Genomic DNA, 14,899 nt, shown 5'->3' on the forward strand with positions numbered 1-14,899 from the left:
TGATCTGCCTGCCTTGGCCTTCCAAAGTGCTGTGATTACAGGCGTGAGCCACCGTGCCCGGCCTGAGCGCCTACCTGTTCTTCATGAGACACTGAGTGGGAGAGGGGCAGAAGCCCCAGCCTTTGTGAGGAAGCATAAAGCAGGATGGGCCAGTCTGGTACTGGAGGAGTTCAGAGAAAGAAGGAATCTCTGGACATCTGCAGTGCTTCGCTGAGGAGACAAGCCTTGTATAGGAGAGTTGGCGAGTTTGGGGCAGGTGCAGGGGAGTGGTAGTCTAAGCTGAGGAGGCCTACAAAGACCAGCTAGCAAAGGGCATGGGGCATGTTTAAGGGGCGTTGACCTAAACCCACTCTTCTGTATTCTCTCCCAGGAGAAGGAGGTACAAGAAGTGTGAGTGGGTTGACTCAGAAATAGAACTTCAGAATTTAAAACCTTAAGCTGGATTCAGAAGGTTGGCCTTGGGGCCATAAAGCAGCAGAGCATGGATGCTAAGGGTGTGGGTTCTGGAGTTCAGACAGTTTTGGGTTCAAATCCCAACTTTGTTCATAAGTGATGTGACTTCAGAAAGATTACTAATCTTCTCTAAGCCTTTGTTTGCTCCTCAATAAACGGGATAATTGTTTCATGATAGATCCTCAGTCAGAGCAGAATTAAGCAGAGCCCTGCTTTGGGGAAATGGTAATAGAGGTAACATTCTCTGAGCACTTTCTGTGTGTCTAGATCTGTGCTAAGCACTTGATATGCATATTACTCAATCCTTACAAAAGCCCTGTGAGATCTGTGTACTTTTTCTCATACTTCTAGTGGTAGGAACCTGAGATCAGTGACCCACCCAGTAAATATTTCAGACAGTGTGAAATAGTCCTGTAGAAGAGGGAAGAGTAGGTGATGGGCCTGACAGGTGTAATAGGGTTGCTGGGTGGATGGTCCCAGGGCCCATTGAGGTTGTGATTGTAGATTTTAAATGAGACCATGAACCTGTTTTATTTTTGTTCAGCCACATTCAGTTGCTCAGGTGCAGGAACAGAGCAGATGGGGAGTTGGATCTAATTAGGTTCAAGTTTAGCCAGGTAAAATCAGTGGATGAAAAGAAGAAAGTCCGCTGGGCATGGTGGCTCACACCTATAATTGCAGTACTTAAGGGAGGCGAGGCAGGTGGATCACTTGAGCCCAGGAGTTTAAGACCAGCCCTGGCATTGTGGTGAAACCCCATCTCTACAGAAAATACAAAAAATTAGCCAGATGTGGTGGCACGTGCCTGTAGTCCCAGCTACTCGGGAGGCTGAGGTGGGAGGATCACCTGAGTGGGGAGGTTGAGGCTGCAGTGAGTTGAGATGACTGCACTGCCCTCCAGCCTGGGTGACAGAACTGAGACCCTGTCTCAAAAAAATGGAAAGAAAAGAAAGTATATGCAAGAAGTGATAAGAGTGATGCCTCATGGAATCTGAGCTGAGTAAGGGAGAGAATGAGGGATAGTGAAACAGTTGGAGGGTTACAAATTATAGGTTTCATTTGGAATTGGGCTACAAAGGGTGATCAGAAAAAATCAGTAGTGGTTGGAGACTGGATGGAATTGAAATTATAGGAGAGGTAAACATAAGCTCTTAACCACTCTGCTATGCTGCCTCTGCTGCCCTCAGGGCCTGTGAAAGGAGAGGCTGAGGATGTGCTACAGAGGACCCACAAGAAACAACTGTAGTCAGATGGGAGGAAGCCAGAGTCTTGGACTAGGCTGGAACAGTGGGAACACAGTAGAGGAAATAAATCTTAAAAGGAAGAATGGGGGCTTGGAGACAAAGTGACTCCTTTTTCCTATTGGGCCGACGTCCTAGGGTGACATAAGGCTTGGTCTCTGGGTATAGCAGAGTCTCTTGGGGTACCCTAGCCAAAGGGTTTTACTGGGTCCCAGGGTGATCCCTGTCATTGCAGAGCTGCTTTCCACCTACGTTTTGTCACAGGATTCGTCTGTTCTGAGAGACTGGACTTCTTTCTGCAGAGGAGGGGAGGAGAGATTGGGGCAGGCCTGTGGCCTGGAAGGAGCCTGGAGGTTAAGACCTCCCATCATGACTGTGTGACCTAAGAGCAGTTTTGCCTCTATTTCTTAACTGGGGAAGCAGAGAGCCAATTAAACAGAATAAAATGAGCTGTGAGTGACAGCACTACAAAGTTAGCAATCACCTGAAAACTTCCATTTTCAAAACCAAACCAGTAGAACTCCATCCTGAAGTCTTAAATTGTAGCATAGGCCACCTCTCTGCCACATGCACGTTGTAATGGAGATCTTATTGCTCTCCTTGTGTGACAGGATAGGACGGTGGAAGGAGGCAGATGGCAGAGAGAGCCCAGCTTCACAGCTCCCTGCGCCACCTGAAGCCTTCATTTCCTCATCTATATACTGGGACTGTTACTACTCACCCAAGAGGTAGATGTGGAATATTCCAGAAATGTTAGTGGATACTCTGTTCTCTACCCCTGAAAGGGTCTGCCTTAGCATTTACGCCTGAAGAGACGGTTTCAGGTCCCTAGAGGGCAACCTGAGGTTAGGGAAAGCTGTCATGGCCACAACCAAAACCCTGAAGTGAGGAAGCAGCCAAGAGTCCAGCTAACCCACAGGAAGCCTGTGGTGACAGCCAGATGAATGTCACCTAAGTGTCCTGAAGGCACAGAGAGATGTAGGTGCAGAGTCAGAAGAACTGGGTCTTGGCTGCCCTGACTTGCTGAGGTACCATGTACAGAATGACTTAACTCTGAGACAAGGCCCTTAGAAGAAAGGCAGCACCATTCATTACATAGCCATGTGTATGTATGTAATAGGCACTTTATATTCATGCCTCTAATTCTAACACCATTGTTTCTCAAATGGCAGGCCCAGGTCTACACACAGTCACACACTTACCTGCTTATAATGCGGCCTTCCCAGCCACCAGCTGGACCTGCTGAGTCTTCGCTGGGACTCGGGTGGGCAGGGTAGGAGTCTGCATTTTAATATGCTTCTCCAGTGGTTCTTTGCAGAGGGTGCTTTTATCCATATTTTATAAATAGACTGAAGCCCACAATCATTTGCCCAAGACTACACAGTAAAGGAGTAGGTATTCAACCCAGGTCTGCCTGGCCCCAGAGACCATGCTCTGGCTAGAAGAGAGGACGATGCAGGATACCATATAAGGAATGTGGGAGTGAGGCTGAGGGGTAGGTCTCAGCGCGGAGGCATCTGGTGAGGAGTAGGTCGGAGAAGAAGAAACGGAGATGTTTACTGGTCATGCCACTGGAGGATCAGGGACCCACTCTTTTTAAAGATACTTAAAAGACTACAGGCCGGGTGCGGTGGCTCACGCCTGTAATCTCAGCACTTTGGGAAGCTGAGGCGGGCAGATCACGAGGTCAGGAGATCGAGACCATCCTGGCTAACACGGTGAAACCCCATCTCTACTAAAAATACAAAAAATTAGCCGGGCATGGTGGCGGGCGCCTGTAGTCCCAGCTACTTGGGAGGCTGAGGCAGGAGAATGGCGTGAACCCGGGAGGCAGAGGTTGCAGTGAGCCGAGATTGTGTCACTGCACTCCAGCCTGGGCGAGAGTGAGACTCCATCTCAAATTAAAAAAAAAAAAAAAAGATTACAAAATAATATGTGTTCATTTTAGGAAAAAATTTAAGGAAAATCACCCCATGAACTCATCACCTAGAGATAACTTTGCTAGTGTATTTGGATATCTTGCTCATCTCTTCTGCATGTGTGCATGCATCTATGGGCACATTTTAAAGCTGGAATCATAGTGTACATGCTTTATTGAAAGGAACTATTTGTGTAGTTTACTTCTTAGTAATAACTTTTATATATGTATTTTTAATATTACCTGTAAGAAGTCATAGCCAAATATGAATGTTTAGAGCAATGATCGTCAAATAGTACAGACAAGCATCAGAATCATCCAGAGCAGGGGGTGGTAAGCTTTTTCTGTATAGGACCAGACCATAAATATTTTAGGCTTTTTGGGCCATGCAGTCGAAATTACTCATCTCCGCTCTTGTAGCATGAAAGCAGCCATAGATAGTATATAAACAAATGATGTGACATGGCTAGATTTTTTTTTTTTTTTTTGGAGACGGAGTCTCACTGTGTCACCCAGGCTGGAGTGCAATGGAGGGATCTTGGCTCACTGCAAGCTCCGCCTCCCGGGTTCAAGTGATTCTCCTGCCTCAGCCTCTCAAGTAGCTGGGACTAACAGGCGCCCGCCACCACCCCCAGCTAATTTTTTCTATTTTTAGTAGAGACGGGGTTTCACCACGTTAGCCAGGATGGTCTCAATCTTCTGACCTCGTGATCCGCCCGCCTCGGCCTCCCAAAGTGCTGGGATTACAAGCGTGAGCCACCACGCCCAGCAACATGGCTAGATTTGATCCATGGGCCATAGTTTGCCAACCCCTGGTTTACAGAAAGGTTCTGTGACTGTTGAGTGCCAACTATGTGTTCTAAAAACTTGAAATACATAAGAGAACAAAACAAAAGATTCCTCACAGGGCTCATATTCTAACTCCTCTATTAATATACAATAAACATATTAAGTCTGATTATGTAATATGTTAGAAAGTGATCACTAGAATGGGAAAAAGAACAATCCAGAGCCAGGCGCAGTGGCTCACACCTAGAATCCCAGTACTTCGGGAGGTCGAAGCGGGCGGATCAACTAAGGTCAGGAGTTTGAGACCAGCCTGGCCAACATGGTGAAACCCCGTTTCTACTAAAAATACAAAAATTAGCCAGGCATGGCGTGCACCAGTAATCTCAGCTACTCAGGAGGCTGAGGCAGGAGAATCACCTGAACCTGAGAGGGGGAGGCTGCAGTGAGCCAGGATTGCGCCACTGCACTCCAGCCTGGGCGACAGAGCGAGACTCCGTCTCAAAAAATAAATAAATAAGTAAAAATACAAAAATTAGCTGGATGTGGTGGCAGGTGCCTGTAATCCCAGCTACTCAGGAGGCTGAGGCAAGAGAATCTCTTGAACCCAGGAGGCGGAGGTTGCAGGGAGCCGAGATTGCGCCACTGCACTCCAGCCTGGGTGACAGAGCTGGGTGACAGAGACTCTGTCTCAGAAGAAAAAGAACTACTAGAGCAGAGTGAGGGTGGTGATGGGTTGCTCTTTAAACTAGGATGGTCAGTGTAGGCCACATCTAGAAGGTACGATTTGAGCAATGGCATGAAGGAGGTGAAAAGTTGGTCTTGTAGATATCTGAGGAGACAAGTTCCAGGTGCAGGGAACAGCCCATGCAAAAGCCCTAAGTTGGGAATGCGTCTGGTATGTTTCTGGAGGAACAAGATTAGTGTGGGCAGAATGGAGTGAGGAAGAAGAGGTCCACTGTTTGGGAGTTCGAGGGGAGGTTTTTTGTTTTGTTTTCTTTAGAGACAGGGTTTTGCACTGTCAACAGGCTGGACTGCAGTGGCATGATCATAGCTCACTGCAGCCTTGAACTCCTGGGCTCAAGTGATCATCACACCTCAGCCTCCTGAGTAGCTGGTACTCCTTAGGTGTGTACTACCATGCCTGGCTAATTTTTAAATTTTTTTCTAGAGACAAGGTCTCAGTTCACTGTTGATTTCCTCTGGAAGATTTCTGTGACTCTCTTGGAGCCTCTGGGCCAAAGTGCTTCTCCACTCTTTAGTAACCTGCCTTTTCTGAGGTAATAGTTTAAGGCTGTTTGGCATGGATGTGAAGTTCTTCTCCAGCCTAACCTCTAACAGCCTACAGTGTTCCACCATGTAACTCACTGTTTACTTGTCTAATTCCCTGTCAGTGGACTTTCAGATTGTTTCTAGGTTTCCATCACTATGACAGCACTGCAGTGAACACTCTTTGCTAAATTTCTGACTGAATCCAAGATTTTTCCTTAGAATAGATTCTTAAAAGTGGGGGCCAGGTGCGGTGGCTCACACCTATAATCCCAGCACCCTGGGAGGCCGAGGTGGCCGGATCATTGAGGTCAGGAGTTTGAAACCAGCCTGGCCAATGTGGTGAAACCCCGTCTCTACTAAAAATACAAAAATTATCAGGTGTGGGGGGCATGTGCCTGTAGTTCCAGCTACTTGGGAGGCTGACGCAGGAGAATCGCTTGAACCTGGGAAGCAGAGGTTGCAGTGGGCCAGGATCACACCACTGCACTCCAGCCTGGGTGACAGAGCGAGACTCCATCTAAGAAAACAAAAAAAAAAACAAAGTAGGATTGCTGCGCCAGAGTGAAAACAGAATGTAAAGACTTGTGTATTTGTGAGACCCTTTTGAAGCATGCTATCTCCCCAGCTACACCCTATTCAGGTGCCCCTTCCCTGCCTCTTCCTGCTTTTCACACTGTGTGGCTCATGGTTCCAGGCTCAAGCACGGACATCAGTGAGGACTGGGAGAAAGACTTTGACTTGGACATGACTGAAGAGGAGGTGCAGATGGCACTTTCCAAAGTGGATGCCTCCGGGGAGGTGAGTGGGCCTGGTGGGTCAGAAGGAAGCGAGCCTAATGGTCCTGGGTGTGAGAGCTCTCCCCAGCCAGCCCAGCTGTCCCCTCAGGAGGGTCCCTGCTCCTGTCTGAGGTGACAGGTTGTGGGAAAGGAGCTGGAGCTTCCTGCTCAGACCCACAACAGTGGTCATCAGCAGGCTGCACTTTCCCTCAGTTCCAGGGTGGGTAGAGGGGAGAGTTCTTGACCTTAGCTCTGTATCAAAGTTGCCTGAGAAACTGCTTAAGAAAACAGATACGCTGAGTGCGGTGGCTCACACCTGTAATCCCAACACTTTGGGAGGCCGAGGTGGGAGGATTGCTGGAGGCGAGGAGTTCAAGACCAGCCTGGCCAATATAGTGAGACCCCATTTCTATTTTTGAAAAAAAAAAAGAAAGAAAGAAAACAGACATCAAACCCTGCCTGACCTGTGCTGTGGTCCCCAGGTATGAGGCCTGAGTATATACTTGGCCTTGGAGACAAAAGACCAGTGTGATCAAGGGCAAGTTACTTAACCTGAGCCCCTGGTTCCTCATCTAAAACATGGAATGGATCATTATAAGACCTGGCTTATAAGCTGTAATGAGGTGATCCATGTAGACACCTTAGGGCTATTGCCTGAGACATGGTGGCACTCAGGAGACATTAGTGATAAACCCCACAAAACCCATTCCAGTTATTAAGCTCAACGAGGCCTTAGTACTGTTATTCTTCACTACCTGTCAGAATCAAAAGTGGCTCATTTAGATTGAGAGGCTGGAACAGTCCAAAGCTCTCCCAGCTAATAAGTGACAGGACTGAGGCTGCAGCCCAGACATCTGATTCATGTCAGCGTTAGTTCCACTGTCACATAAGAACCACATGAGTCTTTCCATCATGTAACTCGGGAGCCTGTTAGAAAGAGGTGGACAGATTAGAGAGACATGTGAAGGGCCTCCTTTTTCATGATGGGAAACTGAAGCCTTGGGGGAGTATTTTACTTACTCAGGAGTATTTTGCACTTGTGACTACCTCACTATGCCCAGGACAGAGAAGGCCCATAGTGCCCTGTCAGGTCACAGGGGCTTGCTGGCTTTTTGTGTCTTTGCAGCCACCTTTAAAAACTGACGTGCAGTACACCTGAGCATTCTAGAACCTGCTATACCAGGGCTTAGCCAACAGCAGGCCAAGAGTAGGAACAAGGCAAGAAAAGGTTCTGTGGGGAGACTTGAGCTGGGAATCAGGGTGTTGGTGCCCCTAGTGAAGACCTAGTGGGCATCTGTAGGGCACTGCCACCTCTGCTTTTGACCACAGTGCCACTGAGGCAGTGGCCCCCATTCACCCAAAGACTAAGTAACTTGCCCTTGATTACACTGGTCTTTTGTGTCCAGGGCCAAGTATCTGCTTAGGCCTCCTAAGTTCTCTGCATCTCAGAGCCATGGCATTATCTGCTCAGCAGGAGGCAAGTTCTCCTTAAAGGACTGAGGCTGACTTGGTTCCTGTAGGCAGCCATCACCTTGTGGTGTCTGGTGTTGGTTGGGGGAAGTGTTTCCTTTAGGTCTGAAGTAATCAGAGCAGCAGGCCCACCCCTCAGGCAGAGGGCAGCTCTGCCCCTCAGACACATTCCTTAAGACTAGGGGTTCACTCTCAGTGGGACCTCAGAGTATGGCCTAGGGTAGGGGATGGGAGGTGGCTCTGCTCAGCGAGGGGAGGTTAGGTCTGGGCCTGACTCAGGAGTAACTATGTGATCTCCATTACCCCCTCCCATTTGCAGCTGGAAGATGTAGAGTGGGAGGACTGGGAGTAAGGGAGCCAGAGGGAGCAGCTCCCCCACCCATGGCATCACTCGCCTCCCTCACTCGTCTCAGCCCAGCCCTGGAAGACTGAGAATGTTCCCCCAAATCTCCTCTGCCAACCAGAGCTCTGGGCACAGATTCTGGTGGCTCCCTGCTGGCCCTCTGGGCCTCTGCTCACGCCTGGGAAGGGGCTCTCTAAATCCCGGCCAGAAACTCTGACTTGTGCCAACAATAGGATGACCCAAGGGAGACGAAACCTATCCCCCTCACCAGAAGAGCCTGTGTTTTTCTGCTGAACACCCACTGTTCCTGAGGACTCCTGCTAGGAAGTCCCAAGGGATAGTTCTAGCCCTTCTGCCTGTGTAGACAGAAGCTAAACCACCAGTCTCTCGGAGGAAGCTGAGACAACATATTCTGTCCATACATAAGCAGGCAGGGAGGGCCATGTCACCTACCCTTGGCTAAACAGGGACAGCGAACACATTTTGGTTCCTATGCCAGTGGGTAAGAAGCACTTATCTCTGGGAAATATGCCTCTCTTGGGAATCTCCCCCTCCCAGGCATTTTCCATTCCTGGAAAGGCTCCTTTGGGGTTCAGAATCCAGAGACCAAACCCTGACCCACCTCCTTCCTTTCCTCCAGCCCACGCTGGTCTGTCCCCATGCCTTCCCAGGGCTTCTTCATGTCAGATGCACCCAAGTCCTTAGCCCAGCTGTGCCACCTGCAGGAGTTCGCTCTTGCGTTTCTTCCCCTCCCCAAGAAGGGAGGGGGCCACTTCAGGCCCTTCTGTGTGTTGCCTGGCAGGATACCTTGTCCAACCAGCTACCCACCTCAACTCCCCTGTAGCTTAGGACACAAAACAGCTACCAGCGGTACAGAGCGGTGATCAAAGCCGAGTACTTACAACTCTGGTAAGCCTAGCTTCTCCACCTCAGCCCTTCTGCTTCTGGAAGGGCTATCCTGAGGGTGAACTTGAAACTCTCATCAGGCTTCTGCAAAAGCTCTTCTTCCTGAAGACAGACCCAGCCTTTGTGCTGTCACCCTCCACTCTGGTAAAGCTGCACCTCTGGGGGAATGAGGGGCTGCAGGAATCTCTGGAGAGCCTGGTGCTTCACGATGCTGCTCTGGTGATTCTTGTACCTAATCTGGTGTGCTCACCAATGAGTGAAAGGGATCGTGGGTCAGGGACACCGAGAGAGTGAGGTCACTTCTATTTCAAACCTTCAGTGAGGGGGTGGGATGGAGAGAATGCTGAATCTTTTTTTTTTGACGGGATGGGGTTTTTCTCTTTGTAATTATTTCTTTAGTTTAATTAACCTTTTGGTTGTTTGTGCAATATATATATTTTAAATTATAATGCATCTCCCCAGAGTATTTTGTAGCTGGGAAAAGAAAAAAGGAAAAAAAGAAAAAAAGATTCTAACAGCTGTTAGTTTTATAATTAAAAAAGAAAGAAAAAAGAACTTTGTCCTGAACCTTTTACAGACTTGCCGTTAACAGCATTAAAGTGATTCAACCGAAGCTGGAAGGTGTCTGGGGGTCTGTTTTCGTCCCCTTGGCAGCCGCACTGGGCCAGGGCAGGACTGGCTTCCCACTTGGAGCCAGAGACAGGGTAGGGGGATAGCCTGGGTCCAGAGGACGTCCCTTGTCCTCATCCTAGATTCAGCTTTGCCTTTGGGATGAGAAAGGGTCAGGGCTCCCAACAGCCCTCTCACTGGGACAAGGAGTTGGGAGGCCATCTCTGCACTCCCAACGCCTCTGCTTTCCTTTGGAAAGGAAGTTGCAACAACAATGGCTTCAGTTGCTCTTGGTCATTTTTCTCCTCTCTTCCCCTTGTTTGTATATGATTCTTGGGTCTATTTTAATTAACTTTAGTGTGAAAATCACTTGTCAGGCCAGGCACAGTGGCTCACGCCTGTAATCCCAACATTTTGGGAGGCCAAGGTGGGTGGATCACTTAAGGTCAGGAGTTCCAACATGGTGAAACCCCATCTCTACTAAAAACACAGAAATAGCCAGGCATGGTGGTAGGTGCCTGTAATCCCAGCTACTGGGGAGGCTGAGGCAGGAGAATCGCTTGAACCTGGGAAGCAGAGTTGTAGTGAGCTGGAATCGTGCCACTGCACTCCAGCCTGGGCGACAGAGCAAGACTCTTAAAAAAAAAAAAAGGAAGTCTGAATGAGGCCCTTTGATCATGAAGATCTCTCAAAAGAGTAGTAGTAAGGCTGGGGTAGATGTAGGTAAGTTTTAGGATAAGTAAACTTAAAGCGTAAAATATATATCACCATTTTAGAAACAGGTTTTTGGGTTTGCTTTCTCCCCCTACTTTATTGGAGAGCACTTGCCATTGCTTTTATCAAGTGCTTGCTAGCCATGGATGCCAACTAACTTCTTCAATTGAAGGCCGGAGGATCATGTCGGGTTCCAGGAGCCTCTTGAGCAGGTCCTGGCAATCGGCCGAGATGCTCAGATGAGTGGGGAAGGACACCCCCTTCTGCTGCTGCCACAGCATCTTGGGGATGTCTGTGTCGTCAAAAGGTAGGCTGGCACAGAGCATGACATACAGGACCACACCCATGCTCCAGACATCACCTTTCTTGCTATCGTGGGGAATGCCCTGCAGCACCTCAGGGGCAGCATAGGCTGTACTGCCACAGAAGGTCTGGCTCAGCTCCCGGCGTGACTTGGGCAACACCTTGGCAAAGCCAAAGTCAGTCAGCTTCAGGTTGAAGCCCTGCAACAAGGCGTTCTCGCATTTGAGGTCCCGGTGGGCCACACCACAGCCATGGCAGTAGCGGATGGCCTCAACCATCTGACAGAAGAGGGCCTTGGCCCGGCTTTCAGGCAGTGGCCCCCCATTCAGCACACAGTCAAAGACATCCCCTCCCTCAGCCAGCTCCATCACCAGGCAGATTTTCCCGTCGGCAGACTCCAGCATCTCATACACCTGGATGATGTTCTTGTGGTCCAGGGTACGGACGATTTGGAGCTCCCGAGGCAGGAATCTCTGGATAAACTCTGAGGAAGTAAGGGGAGGAGAGATGGGCTGGCAGATCAGAAAGGCCCACCTCCTCACACCTGTCTCCTGCCTTCCAACTTCTGCCCACCTTGTCTGGGTCTTATTTCGTGTCTTCCTTAATGGTCTTAAATGTGTCTGGCTGCTTGGACATTGCAAAGAATGTTCACTTCTATTATTTTTGTCGTTAGTATATCATTCAAAAAAAGCACTCCCCACCAGCCTTGTGGACTGTTGCGAGCAGTCTGTGAGACTGGATATCAAGGTGCTTTAGGGATTTTTAGACAAAGCCACAGAATCACAAATTATAAGGCCTGATTTGTCCACAGGGTGGTGAACCAGCTCCTCCCGCCACTGTCCCCTGACCCCACAATTATTTCCATGAGCCCTGTCTTTTTCCCATCTCCACGGGCCTTGGCACCAGCCCCTGTTCTCTACTAGCCCTGGTTGTGGCCTCTTCCAGTCTCTGTTCCCCTGCCGGAAAGGAAAGCCTGGCTCAGGTTTTGCCCCTGAGGATCCTTCATGCCACTTTCATCTTGCATTCTGGGGGGTGTAATGTTCCTGGACTTCCAGAACCCCTCTGTTCCCCACTGACCCACTCCAGAGCTGCCATCGGGCTTGCTTGGTTCCAGGCCAGCGGGAGCAGGGAATGATCGAATGATCTTTCTAACAGAAGGAAGCACCCACCCACCTCAGCCAGCCCTCCCTCCTTCCCTCCAAAGGGGCCCCGGCTCACCTTCTGGCCCTCCCTTCTTGTCTATAACTTTAATTGCCACTTTTCTTTGGTGTTTTTTGGAAAATGCTTCTTTGACTTTTGAGTAGGTCCCTTCCCCAATGGTCTTGCCCAGCTGGTACCCATTGGAGAGCAGAAAGTCCTCCATGCTGTCTAGCGCCGCCTTCCTATCACCCTCTCAGCTCATGCTGCCTCTGCGAGGCATCTCTACTCCACCATCGCCCTTGGCCTGCTCCTTTTCTCCCCAAGGACTTCATCCGCAGCCGCCCCCAGCGTTAGAACATTCTCTGTCTGGACACAGCGACGGGTGGTGGGGAGGGACAGGGCCAGACATTTTTAAGCTCCGGTGCAATTGTGATGTAGATGCTGTGTGACCCTTGGCCAAAATGGGCAGTGCCCCTACCTGCCCTCACTACCACCACCAAACTCAGCCGGGATTAAGTCACTGCTGAGCCCGCCCCCGCGCCAGGCACTGAGTCGTAGCCCCGCCTGGGAGGGCGCGCTGCGGCGACTGTGTGGGCCAGGAATGCGCGGCTCCTCGGCGTGGACGCCGCCTCGCGGCGGGTTGCCCTGGCCTGCTGCGCCCCCCTCGGGTGGCCGGGGTCTGCGCGACCTTGTCTCCAGGCGCCATGGCCAGAGCCCTCCAGTCCCCGGTTCTGGCCCGCGCTGAGTGCCAGGGGCGGCAGGGGGCACCGTTGGGGGTTCTCCAGTGGGAGGAACGTGCTCTGTGAGGTCAGCGCGCCGCGGCCCGGGTCACAATGCTGCCCTCCTCGACGCCCGGGCCCGGGCACGCCACAGAGACCTGCCCGGCTCCCCCTGGACCGGAGCGTTCTCCCGCGGCCAGGGCTCGGGCAGCTGCTTCTAGCCTGGGACCGGTCTCAGCCTCCGGGAGGTAAGCGACGGCCCAGGGGGCGGGCGCGAGGCGGCGGCGCCCGGCGGCCCGGGAGAGGCCTGACCGCCACTCCCCGCGCAGAGCGCCCTGGGGCCTGGACATGAGCGCCCAGGAGCCCCCGCAGGGTCGGAGATTCCCCATTGAGGCCGGAGACTCCCGTGGCCTTGCCGCCGCCCCCGAGTCCCAGGACAGCCCGGAGGCGGTAGCGACGGAGCACAACCCGGTCAGGTAAAGCCCGCGCCCCACCCCTACCTCCACCCGTCCCGCGGCCCCGCCCTCCGTCCCACTTGGCGCCCCCAGCAGTCAGGACCCCGCATCCACGTCCGGACCCCCGGGGACCCCAGGTGCACTCCCTGGGTGCGCCCCACAGGATGGGCCAAGCCCCTGCCTCAGCGCCCCCTGTCGCGCCCCGCTTTCCCCAGGCCGCTTCGTCGCTGCCCTGGATGCCACTGCCTGACGCTGCTGCACGTGCCCATCGACGTCTACCTGGCCATGGGCGGGAGCCCCCGGGCCCGCGCCACGTGAGTGCGCCTGCTCCCTGCGGCTCCGCGGGAGCTGGGCGGGAACGAGGCCCCCCCGCGGGCCACCACGCTGAGGTCGCATGCGCCGAGCACGAGACAATGATGCACATTTTAAAATAAAAGAATGATGCACATTTTAATAAAGCACAGCATAAACTGTTCTTTCCACTCCGGGCTGGCAGTGTATGTCTATCCGTCGGGCCCACCAGCTGCTCTGCCCAGTCCAATAACACTTTCCCTTCCGCGGCCTCCCCGTTTGGACCCAGCTTTAGGGGCCCGTCCTTCCGCCTTTCTACCTACGCCACTTCACTCCTGCCATATCTTGCTGGTCCTGACCCCTCCTGGGGAGCCTTTCCCTGGGGCCCTGCCCTGATCCATCTCTCTAACCCTCTCGTGATTCTCCGGTGAAATTCACATCACTGTGCTGGACCCCGGCAACCCACAGAAGCGGGGCACAGGAGGGAGAGGTGGACCGACAAGTAACATAGAATACAGCCATTGGCCACCCACACCAGACTATTTATTTATTTATTTATTTACGAGATGGAGTCTCGCTCTGTTTCCCAGGCTGGACTGCAGTGGCACGATCTCTGTTCACTGCAACCTCCGCCTCCCAGGTTCAAACAATTCTCCTGCCTCAGCCTCCCAAGTAGCTGGGACTACAGGCGCCCTACCAGGCCCATTTTAATCCTCTCGAGCGAGAAGTTCTGCGACAAAGTTCTGTGACTTGCTCTTTGCGGCCCTAGGCGCCTGGGACCTTCCTTATTGGGTTTGGAGCTGCCCCAGTCCATCCTGAGCCTTGGTTTCTCCCAGGACTGAAGGGATCATAAAAAGATTGGGGAAGAGGCCATTTGAAAAATGGTGGCTTGCCAGGCACAGTAGCTCACGCCTCTAATCCCAGCACTTTGGGAGGCCAAGGCAGGTGGATCACAAGGTCAGGAGTTCGAGACCAGCCTGGCCAACATGGTGAAACCCCATCTCTACTAAAAATACAAAAATTAGCTGGGTGTGGTGGTACACACCTGTAATCCCAGCCACTCGGGAGGCTGAGGCAGGAGAATCGCTTGAACCCAGGAGGCAGAGGTTGCAGTGAGCTGAGATCATGCCACTGCACTCCAACCTGGGCAACAGAGCAAGATTCTATCCAAAAAAAAAAAGAGAAAGACGTTGGTTTAACTTCCTGTTTTACAGATGAGTGAACTGAGCCTTTGAGACTTACCCAAGGTCCCCCAATGAGAGTCTAGCACACTCCTCCGCATCCTGAGACCACATGCCCTAAGATCTACCCTCGGAGGGGCCCATGACAGGAAGCCTGCCCGGAAGTGCTAGTATTTGAGCTAAACAACTATTTTCTACTTTCCAATTTTGCTTTAATGAGCCTGTATATTCTACTTTCCAATTTTGTATGGGGGGAGTGTAACCTAAAGGTCAGGTTCAGTCTCCTGTCCCCTGAGATCTAAGGACAATTGATTGAACACCC

At 51.5% G+C, this 14,899-nt stretch overlaps 3 protein-coding genes across 6 annotated transcripts in view; 2 read left to right on the top strand and 1 right to left on the bottom strand.

The window, feature by feature from the left end:
* BSDC1 (BSD domain containing 1) overlaps positions 1-9,778 on the top strand; it is a 29,201-nt gene extending 19,423 nt beyond the window's left edge. For 2 of the 4 annotated variants that reach the window (XM_054464593.1, XM_054464583.2), the window contains exons 10-11: positions 6,365-6,468; positions 8,236-9,778. In XM_054464593.1, the coding sequence (XP_054320568.1) occupies positions 6,365-6,468; positions 8,236-8,268 (137 nt within the window). In that variant the 3' untranslated portion in view covers positions 8,269-9,778. The other 2 variants (XM_054464574.2, XM_054464564.2) reach the window with 1 other exon arrangement.
* Positions 9,779-10,553: 775 nt separating this feature from the next.
* TSSK3 (testis specific serine kinase 3) lies at positions 10,554-12,687 on the bottom strand. The gene is made up of 2 exons (XM_054464608.2): positions 12,010-12,687; positions 10,554-11,275 (listed from the first exon to the last, which is right to left on the bottom strand). Exons 1-2 carry the CDS (start codon positions 12,152-12,154, stop codon positions 10,614-10,616), a joined length of 807 nt encoding a protein of 268 aa, XP_054320583.1. The 5' UTR covers positions 12,155-12,687; the 3' UTR covers positions 10,554-10,613.
* FAM229A (family with sequence similarity 229 member A) lies at positions 12,474-13,563 on the top strand. The gene is made up of 3 exons (XM_054464623.2): positions 12,474-12,898; positions 12,980-13,126; positions 13,321-13,563. The coding sequence occupies exons 1-3, from the start codon at positions 12,765-12,767 to the stop codon at positions 13,421-13,423; spliced, it is 384 nt and encodes a 127-aa protein (XP_054320598.1). The 5' UTR covers positions 12,474-12,764; the 3' UTR covers positions 13,424-13,563.
* Positions 13,564-14,899: the final 1,336 nt, after the last annotated feature.

The sequence above is a fragment of the Pongo pygmaeus genome, chromosome 1 (genome assembly GCF_028885625.2).
Source record: "Pongo pygmaeus isolate AG05252 chromosome 1, NHGRI_mPonPyg2-v2.0_pri, whole genome shotgun sequence".
Taxonomy (NCBI): Eukaryota; Metazoa; Chordata; class Mammalia; order Primates; family Hominidae; genus Pongo; species Pongo pygmaeus.

Excerpts from the sequence above, each read along its gene's own strand:
- FAM229A (XM_054464623.2), top strand. The coding sequence starts at position 12,765 with ATGCTGCCCTCCTCGACGCCCGGGCCCGGGCACGCCACAGAGACCTGC. Across the intron at positions 12,899-12,979 it reads CCGGTCTCAGCCTCCGGGAG|AGCGCCCTGGGGCCTGGACA; the intron begins GTAAGCGACGGC and ends CTCCCCGCGCAG. Across the intron at positions 13,127-13,320 it reads ACGGAGCACAACCCGGTCAG|GCCGCTTCGTCGCTGCCCTG; the intron begins GTAAAGCCCGCG and ends CGCTTTCCCCAG.
- TSSK3 (XM_054464608.2), bottom strand. The coding sequence starts at position 12,154 with ATGGAGGACTTTCTGCTCTCCAATGGGTACCAGCTGGGCAAGACCATT. Across the intron at positions 11,276-12,009 it reads CAAGAAGGGAGGGCCAGAAG|AGTTTATCCAGAGATTCCTG; the intron begins GTGAGCCGGGGC and ends TTACTTCCTCAG.